The following is a 10,104-nucleotide window of genomic DNA, read 5'->3' on the forward strand; positions in this document are numbered from 1 at the left end:
CTGGATATTTTAACAGTGCTCACTTTAGTGTTGAGGATGCTGATATAGTTAAATGACTTTCATAAAAAGCATTTGTAGTTCTCATATGTAAATACAGCAAATTGCTAAATATTTTACACATTTAATATTTTGATGCCATTCATGATATGTGGAATATATGTATTGGAAATAGAATAAGAGATGTTAATAGTAGGGAAAGGAACATGGCTGAAATTTCAAATATGAGGGCAGTGTCTGTACAAGTAATCCCCATGAGCCAAACCTCTGGCTATAGCTCCTCAGTTTTTTATAATCTTTGCTCTGTATGATGTCAAACTCAGGTACTTTGTAACTGAGTTGAACATAGGCATAAAGGTGCTGCTTAAATCTTCAGCTTGAAAGGGGCAGCCAATCAGAAAAAAAAGCTGGCTTAAAGCAGAGGTTCTCAAACAGTGGGACAGGAAACACTGACCACACAATGCAAAGTGAAACTTATGTGAATTCATATATTTTAAGCAGCACTATGGCCCAGTATATAAATAAGGATTTTTTTTTCTCTGAACTATGCAATTCTACTCTAGCAGAGCCCAAGATCAAAAACAAGGAATTGGAAATAAGTATAACAGGTCCTCTCCAATGAAGTCTGTAACACCACTGGAATAAGTGAATTTAGTTGCTGGTGTATTTAGGTTTGATTCAGGAGGATGAGCAACAATTTCAACAAAGTGTGTTCATCTACAATGGACAGGGTTAGCATTTATGACCACGTATTGTTTACATTTCTACTCTTGTGAAGTGCTAAGAATGAAATCACAGTGAATATTACCTCTGACTTGAGTCTTTCAATCTCTATTTCCCCATCCTCTATCTGTTGTCGAAGTTGCTTAGCAACTGTTTTCTCTGTCTCCACAATCTGAAGCAGATGAAGATACTTCTGCATGAGAGCCTCATGCTCTGTAGCCAAGTTTCTGTAACTGTAAAAACATGAAAACACGCAAACCACATGGTTTTGCATTGCAGCTTGAGTAATGAATTTCATATAACTGCACATAGTCTCACTGCATCTCACTTAATAAATCAATAAAGCAATGAGGTCTTTCTCGTGAATAAAGCATTTTTTTCCTTCAGTTTTCAGATTTTAACCCCACTTTGAGCACATCAGTCAAAGATCACTTACCCTCCACTTACTATTTAACATCTGATGCACTGATGTGTCTTTGCATGATTTTACCTGGCGTGTGATATTGCAGCCACCCATTCATCGCAGTCCTTTACGTCCTCTGTGCGTAACTCAAGGGCCTTTTGGTTTTCGTGGTTGAAGCTGACTGTGAAATAGTACTGAAACAAACAGTGAGGAGAGGGTGAGGAGCTCGAGTTAGACCCAACGCATTACAACAACGTGCATGTTCTGCACAGGAAGGAGCATTCATTATCAGATACCTTTGGATAATCTGTATATATATATAGCAGCTTGACTGAAGCTTCTCCACTGCTTTGTTTGTTTCACTGCCTCGTTGCTGCAGACATCAAGTGGGTGATTTAAAACCACACAGAGCCTGGGGAAGCCACATCTTCCTCGCCCACCAGTGCAGTTGATGGAGCACACTGAGGGAAGCCTCCCCCAGCTCAGTTCCTGGGATGCCTCTGGTTCCCAGGAGGAAATGCCATGAGACATGGAGGATTGGAGCCACGGCCAATTACATAACTGTGCAATACCTGTTTCCTAGCAACTCCAGCCATTGTGAACAGTTGTTCACAGCTGTTTTTTCACTGTCACTTGATTTTAGATCAGCACTCTCCCTTTCACACTGGACTGGTTGTGACTGGTGAAATGATGAGCTTTTGTGCTTTTTGTTGTGTTTATGGATCCTAAAGTTTACATCTTAAGAAGTTAATTTCAGCCTGTTTTTACATGCCAGATTCCCCAGACTTTAAACAAAAATACTATAATAAAAAGGATTGTATATTATTACTTAGGCAAACTGAGGTACCCCTACAGTCCTGTTAACCTTTTTTAGCTATTGATCAACTACTTTTTGTTACTGCTCTATTTAACAACAACAAAATTTCATCTATTCTTATGTTTATCTAACATTTCAGTTTGTACTGTTGCCAAACTATTTCAGCTACTCATCTGTGCTTTCATTTCAGCTGGTAGATATCAGTCTTAGTGCTAGCCATGTTTCCCCCTGTAATGTTAGCTTACAAGCTTCTGTTTATCAGTTATGTTGACCTAATGTTTAAGTTTGTATTGTTAACAAACTATTTAAAATACTTATCTTCACTTATCTAGCCATTTCAACTGTTGATCCAAACAAGTAGCTATCATTTAAACGCTAGCCATGCTTTCTACCTATAGTTTTAACTGCTTATCACTTAAGTTAATCTAACATTTGAATTTCTTTGCAGCTAACTATGAAAGCTTGTTACTGCTACTAAATTTAGTTAATTAATTTATCCATCCATTTTCTTCTGCTTAAAGGTCTGGGCCAGAACCTTCTTGTTGTGAGGCAACAGTGCGAACCATCACACCATCATCATTATTTAATTTAATTAAATTTTTTTCAGTTAAATTTGAGTTAGGTATCTCGAAATTTTGACTTGCTCAGATGTTGTGTCCATAAGTAATTATTAAATGTAACAATTTAGTCTATCTAATTATTCATATTGCCTAGCTAACCTAATAGACCTTTTCCTTGCTATTTCAACCATGCATTGTCTTCTTGTTTAATAGCTAGCTATTTTAACAGTGATTATCTCTCCTATTTTGTACTGCATATCCATTTGTCTATTTTTAGTTAACTTTTGTGCTTAAACCTGCTCAGATCCACTCAATTAATTAATTTGCAATTTGTCTGCACTTAGTGCTCACAGTACGATACTTGTACTTGGGACTCACTGACTTAAATGCAGTGGTCTAGTATAACTAATAATAATGGTAAAGCTTGATGAAGAATTGACAGTGAAGATGCATTTGTATCAGCTGAAAGAAGCTAATATTTATGTGTTTTATTTAAAGAATTTTTAGATGAGAGTTTCACAAAGTAAGTATTTATTATATAAAATCAACAGCATAGTTTAGTTAACTGAACTATCATCTTTTTTCTGGACTATTCCAGCCACGTTGAGTCTGCTCAGACTCTAATCTTTGGCCTGCAGATGTTCAACAGGCGTCTATCAACATGCAACTGATCATTATTCATGGCTGACTGCTCTTCCATCTTCACATTCATAGGTATTCATCATACCGTCAAAGAAAATCTATTTCTGGCAGAGAGGCATGCCTGTTGTTGTAGTTTTCCCTCATATCTGGTCTAAGAATGCCACTGAATGTCTGAAGGCATGTTAAACTGTATGTATTCATTCTGATTTATGTTTATGACTGAGTCAGGCACCTTTAAAAATAATTATTCATCTAATTACTGATCTAAACAGGTATAAGACAGGATATATCACTGATAAATCTTCTAACACTGATGTCTGTGTATCATTCGCTTTCAGATATATACAAATAAGCTTATTTTGTCATGGAGGTGCAACTCACTTGTCAGTCTTGCTGTGCAGTGTACATGAGTGAGTAGTAAATAATTAATTAGGCATGTTTTGATTAATTGTAGAATGAGTAGAATATTTCTAACACTCAGCTCAGTTTTAGTGCAGAGAGATGGTAAATCTATACAGTAATGTATACTCATTAGACTGAAGAGTTAGTAGTAGACCTTCTTTCAGCTTCATGATGAGCTTTAATTGCAAATACCACTGACCCCAGAGTGTCTTATTTTATTCAGCTCCCTTGGTTTACATTACCGTTTAGAGCCTGCCATCAGAGGCTGCCTGTGATATTGGTTGATGCGATGCTGTTACCCAGTGTGAGCAAACTGCGTTTTCTATAATTGGACCCTGACCCCTCCAAGGTACTGCAAGGAACAAATTTAGCTCAGATAGCACTCACATTAATAGGAGAGATGAGACACACTGCTTCTCTCCTCGCTGTTACCCCGCCTCTTCTAACTGCATCATTCTTTAGGATGCAAATAAGGGTTGCCATAGAACCTTGGCTCAAACGCATTATCATTTTCACACTAACTGCATTTTAGGATAAATATAATGTGGGGATTATGGCAGATTGTTAAAATGTTGCCACAAAACCGTAAATTTCAGGTAAGGGTAGGGATCCAGATAATTTCCCCCTGATTAAGATCTTGTTTATAATGAGAGGCTACTCTCCAGATAGCAGTCACATTAGTCATATTAATATTTGTGCATCCCATAGTGCTGTCACTCTGCAAACAGGACATCAGATACTATTTGTCTGTGTGTTTGCAATCATATTTTCATTTAATCGGCACAATACTCATAAAACAGCATTGCTGACATTTTTAAAATCTTTCAGGAGGCTTTTTTTTTTTTAGGAGGCTTTTTTTTTTGGTGCCTTTAAAGCAGCCATTTACCAATGTGCATGCATTCTGCTTTGTCAGCACAAGAGCAGCTGTGCACAGGAAGAGCCTGGACTCACATGGATTGCAGCCCTCCTACCTACAGAGTCAGCACAGAGCCTGGAGTGAGCAAAGGAAAGCCGACCAGCATCGGATGCATCCTGTTCTCACCGTTTAATCACAATAACAGTGTTAACAAGCCTGTTAACCTTTCCACTCTAAAATGATAGAACAAGGAGCCAGAGGAAATCAAGCAGAATTAAATAAATATTTCATTTGCAGTTATTTGCATTCAGATTTAAAAATCTTATGGCCCACAGCACTCTAAAAAGGGTCTGGTAGAGCTTGACAGCTGACAGCTATTACCTGGCAGGCTTTAATCCAAATGTAACCTCCAGCATAACACTCCAGACTGAACCATTTCATTCAGGTCATAGAGATCAGAGCTGACTGATCACAGGCACCCTGCTGTTTCCTGACCCTTAAGTGTAATTTCAAAATTCTGCCACAAGATGGAAACCTTGAGGCCACAACTTTTATTTTTTGCATGTTTTATTGGATGGGGCATTAGGTATGCTATAACACTCTCCGCCCTAAAACGTCAAAAACATGATGACAGAAAGTACCAAGCAAAATATGGGACCAACCAAAATGCAAATGCATCGTTTCGATGAGTCCAAAAATCCATTTGCATTTTATGCACCCATAAAAACTACCCTACCAGTTCTGTTTTTTTTTTTTTTTTTTTTTTTTTAGATCGAGCATAGGTTTGGTGCAACCCAAAGCAAAAACACTGCATTGCTTATTGCCAGGGCTGCTGTAACATGATTAGGTGTTAATATTGTTACCTCATCATTAATGTCATGCATAGATTACATAACGTGCAATACAGCAAACCTCGTGCTATTCTGCTGCACTGGATTTGAGGTCATCATGCGATGCGATATATATGAAGAATGAATATATAAGAAAAAAGCTTTGGAGTTCAAAGGCATCTAAGAGAGAGAAAAAAATAAATTTATTGCTGCACCTCGTTAGAATTTAAGCAGGAAGTCTGGAAAACAATAAAGCAGAAAAAGACGGTTCATGTGTGTGTTTGTTTGTGCGCGAGCGCACGCGCACGCTCTCCGTACCTGCTTTTCCAAACACTCCTTGGCTGACAGTGAAGGTTTCGGTGAAGGCGCCCTGTCGCATATGCACCCCTCCAACAGGTATAATCCCGAGGGTCGAGAACTGGACTCGTTCTCAAAATAAAAGAGCATATTCTGTAACAAAGCGAACCACTTTGTGTGCCATTTCGTGTTGTCTGAGCTCTTTTTGCTCAAGCACCCTCGTCTTGTACCATCCTTCTTTGCTAAAAGCCCTAGGTAGGTGACATGACCATCATTAAGTCGTATTCCCTTCTGCATTTTGATGAGGACACTTCAGATGCGCAAGGTGGATCGGTCGTTACATCCTTCTGAAGTCGCTCCGGAGAAAAATCAAATAAAGAAAGGCAAGATGTTGACTTTCTCAATGCGGACCTCTAGCAGCAGGCTTGTCCACTCTGTCCGACGCATTCACCGTGCTGGCATTTAACTAAACAAAACAAAACGAGGAGCACAAGTCCAGCATCCTAAAATCTTTTGTCATACTCCGAGCGCTTTGAAGGTCCACATTATCCGATTGTGTTAAAAAGAATTTTTAAAAAATGAAAAAAAAGAAGAAGAAGAAGAAGAAAGAAGAAGAGAAAACGAGGTAAAAAGGGTCCGGAAAAAAAAAAAAAAACAGTCTCAGACTGAACGATACGAAGAAAAGGGGTTCGAGGTTTGTCCTTTTCTCACATGAAATCTCCAGAAACCAGTAGGCTTGGTGCTGAGCTAGGCAGTGCTGGGTGAAGTCACGTGACGCATGCTTGGGAAAGCAGATTTCAGGACCTTGGACAGGGACGTCTCAACGCGATGCCGCATAAGTTGAGTTTCGTCTCAAGACAATCAAGTAGGCCAAATGGAGAGGAAAATGGAAACTAATAAGCATTCACTATTGAAAACAACTTTAGTGGAAAACAGCCGATTAGTTTGCAGATGAATCCACGTATATCACATTCTCCATGACGTTTTTTTTTAGTTTTAAGTGGTTACATGCAACACTTGAAGTTACTCTTTGACCATGAGCACATTTTAGTGGCTGTAGGTGAGAAAGAATTGCTATCAAGTTGAACAAAAAAAAAAGCAGTCAAACAAACAAACAAAACTGTGACATGAAAGTCCAGTGTATGGCACTACATTTTACTTGCATTTAAATGAATATTCATATAGTGGCATGGTCCTAGAACATATGGTCTGAATGTGACCAGCTGCAGCATTTTAAAACTTTAAAAAGATGAGTACTGTAAATCAGGGTGCAGGCAGTGACAGGAAGTAGGTCAAAGATAATTTGCTGCCCAACATCCTCTGCAGTGTTTTACTGTAGACTCTGTTATGTACTAGTCACAGATTCATTTCACTATCAGTCATATGAGTTACACTAAAAGAGGCACATAGTAGTAAAATATAACTATGCAGGAAATGTAAAAAAGGGTTAATTGCCCATGGAATCTGTATCCCGCAAAAGCATAGCCCAAGCTAAAAACTTAATCTTTTATCTCAGTCTTCCCTGTTTGGACTGCACCCCAATCTCACATGGTAACTGACAGACTTGTGTGTCTCGGTGGTTACAGAATCAAACAGTAAAACAAGCTCAAGCACAAAGCCAATATGCATCTTTGAGCACCCAATTCATTAAAAAGACACATGGCGTAATCTCCCACTGTCACTCCTCCAGAGGAGCTTTATTTATTGCTCCATCTTCACTGTTATCTGCCCTCTCTCTGATCTATTCTGCCATAAATCCCTTCAGGCTCTGGAGCATCTTCCTCAACAAGCGCCCTTTCTTCTTCAATTAGCCACTCACACTTAAATATTAAACAAATAGGAATAAAAAGTATGTGATTATTGAAACCTTGGCTTAGATGTGAAGAGAAGAAGCGTGTGAATGTCAGTTTTGTCATTACATACATGTGCTGCGACTGAGCACAGCTGCCCAGTTTTGAATAGATTTGCATAGACGCACATGATAACACAGCAGGTATTGTTGGTATAGACTTTATGACCCAACATACAGCACACCAGGTTTGCCTTGTGTTTAATGTGGGAATTATCAGCCCATCCTACTCCGTGGCTAAGTGAAGTCTTTCCTAAAATGATATATTTGAAATATGAAATTTGTTAGCTGCTTGAATTCATTTATGTGTGTTTGCTTCCAGGAGATTCAGTCAAACTTATGCTCAGCTTTCTTGCTGAGCTTCAGAGACGTTTTCTCTCTGTGGAGAAAACATCTGACTGAGAAGAGAGTTAGTGTGTTGTTTATGAGGGTCAGTGATGACAGGTAAAGATCTTTTTTTGTAGGAAATGAGCATCTGTGCTGGTTACTTTTCTAGCATGAAGATTATTCCCTTTATTTGATTATTATAGAAACGCTGCATAAATTCAAACAATGTAGGATCCAAATGTTGAATTAGGTCTATAAACTGCTAAATGATTGTAAAGTATCCCCCAAAATTGCTTGGGTTGTTCAAATAGCACTTCCATATCCAGACATAGTAAATGTACACTCTGTAGCCACTTCATTAGGTACAGCCTTCTAGTACTGGGTTGGACCCCCTTTTGCCTTCAGGACTGGATTAATTCTTCATGGCATAAATTCAGCAAAGTGCTGGAAATATTCCTCTGAGATTTTGGTGATTTTAAAGGTAACTGCATTCTCAAAATTGTGGTCTATGCAGTATTTTTTGTCAAACAAGTAATTTATAAGTCTACAGCTTTAGACAAAATCAAAAGACAGACTTTTGGGCTCTTGTTGGATTTTAGTCATGAAAACCTGTAAATTGTATTTTTTGTACATAGCTTTCTGAACTGCAGGAGGACTAACATGTACAATCAGAACTGTACAGGCAGTACTTTCAAGTAGAAAACAAAACAAAAGAACAAAAACAAAATTCAAGTTATTCTTAAAATATCAAACTGTATGTTTTGAAACTACACATTTCACGTGACATCCATGGCATGTATGAAGAGAGCAACAGTCATGCATCACTGTCAGCTTTGTTTGACATTGTGATCTGTGTCTGCATGTGTATGTGCAGAAATGTGTGTTGTGTGTGTGTGTGTGTGTGTGTGTGTGTGTGTGTGGTGTGTGTGTGTGTGTGTGTGTGTGTGTGTGAGAGAGAGTAGGTGTGTGTGTATGTGCGTGTGTGTGTGAGAGAGAAAGAGAGTGAGAGAGAGTATTTGAAATGGTGTTTTCTGTAACAGCTCGTAGTGCTGTCAGCAGAGGATGCTGCTGTGGTGTCCTCGTCTTTCCCTGAGCCGCCTATGAAAAGGCTCCAGTCCTAATTACATGATCCACCAGGCTTCTAATTCGCCATACTCCTCTCAAATGACATTTACTAATTACTCCTTCCCTTTTTAGAAACAGCTTTCTGGATTTTATCCAGGCCCCCTCATGCTTATTGTCATGTAGGAACAAACAAGTTGGCTGTTGTGGTAGTCACAGCCTATTTGATTGAAAGTGAGTAAGCAAACATACAAACAGACATCTTAAATCCCTTTAAAGCATGATGTTTTGTTAAACAATCTGGATTAGATGAACAGAGGAATTAAATATAAAGAGAAAGATGTAGGGGGAAATCTGCAATGCAGTGATATTGGGACATAAAGCAGAGGCCCTCTTTATGAAAGGTGAGTACATTTTCTTCCCGGAATGCAAAAATCATTCCCCATATGTCAAAAATAGTGTGAACCCACAGGAATGCATTCAACTGCCATTTGCACAACTGTTGGGCAGAAAAAATAAAAAAGCGTGAATGACAAAGCATATTGATGATAAATTATTAACTAAACAGTCTTACAATAGACTCTCAGGCTGGCAGTTGCTGATTTATTAAATTCTAATTAAATTCAATTTGATCCAGATGTGCTGCAGCTTTCCCCACCAGAAGGTCAGAGATCAAAGAGTGTATTGGTAGTAGATTGTGGTTTTACTCATTCACTGAAGAAACACCAGAAATAGGCACACTGTTTCATAACTGGGAAACATGCAATTTATTTCATTAATGGCTTATAATGACAATCTATGAAACATTAGTGAATGATTATATAAAGTATTACAAAACAGCTTATTTGAAAGCATCAGTGGGTACTTTCAGGTTGCATCAAAGTGGCACTTGAACTAAGCAGAGGAAACTTTTTGGAGCTCTTGGATTACTTAAGTACCTCTTGAATGGCCCACCAAATAAATGGTTGAATACTTACATGCTAATTCACGTTAATGGCACAAGTATCCTCTGTGCATACATTTTCTGTTTGTTTTTAAGGGTTACGCTTTGCTGGATTGCTGTACAGAACAACATGCTTTTGGACTTCAACTGGAATGGAGGCTGACATGTCTTGCTGATGGTCTCCATTGTGGCAGGCAGGCATTTCTCCCACGGCTGCTCCCTCTCAACTCAGGCTGATTCTGCTGTGTCAAGGCCGGTTAGCCGGTCTGCCAGTCACAGCTCATGAGTGGGGGAATGGGGGAAACTGGGTCCACAATGGCTCCATCATGTTTTGACAGAACAATGGTACTCGAACCCACTGTTTAAACCTTTAAATCACACATATTTAGTGCTTTG

At 38.7% G+C, this 10,104-nt stretch overlaps 1 protein-coding gene across 1 annotated transcript in view; it reads right to left on the reverse strand.

Moving 5' to 3' along the window:
- Positions 1–5,824, reverse strand: part of rasgrf1 (Ras protein specific guanine nucleotide releasing factor 1) — a 29,710-nt gene extending 23,886 nt beyond the window's left edge. The window contains exons 1-3 of the mRNA XM_030732351.1: positions 5,549–5,824; positions 1,211–1,317; positions 806–953 (exon numbers count right to left, since the gene is read on the reverse strand). Of these exons, the coding sequence (XP_030588211.1) occupies positions 806–953; positions 1,211–1,317; positions 5,549–5,824 (531 nt within the window). The remainder of the gene's footprint in view (positions 1–805; positions 954–1,210; positions 1,318–5,548) is intronic.
- Between the last annotated feature and the right edge of the window lie 4,280 nt (positions 5,825–10,104).

Source organism: Archocentrus centrarchus, chromosome 6, assembly GCF_007364275.1.
Source record: "Archocentrus centrarchus isolate MPI-CPG fArcCen1 chromosome 6, fArcCen1, whole genome shotgun sequence".
Taxonomy (NCBI): Eukaryota; Metazoa; Chordata; class Actinopteri; order Cichliformes; family Cichlidae; genus Archocentrus; species Archocentrus centrarchus.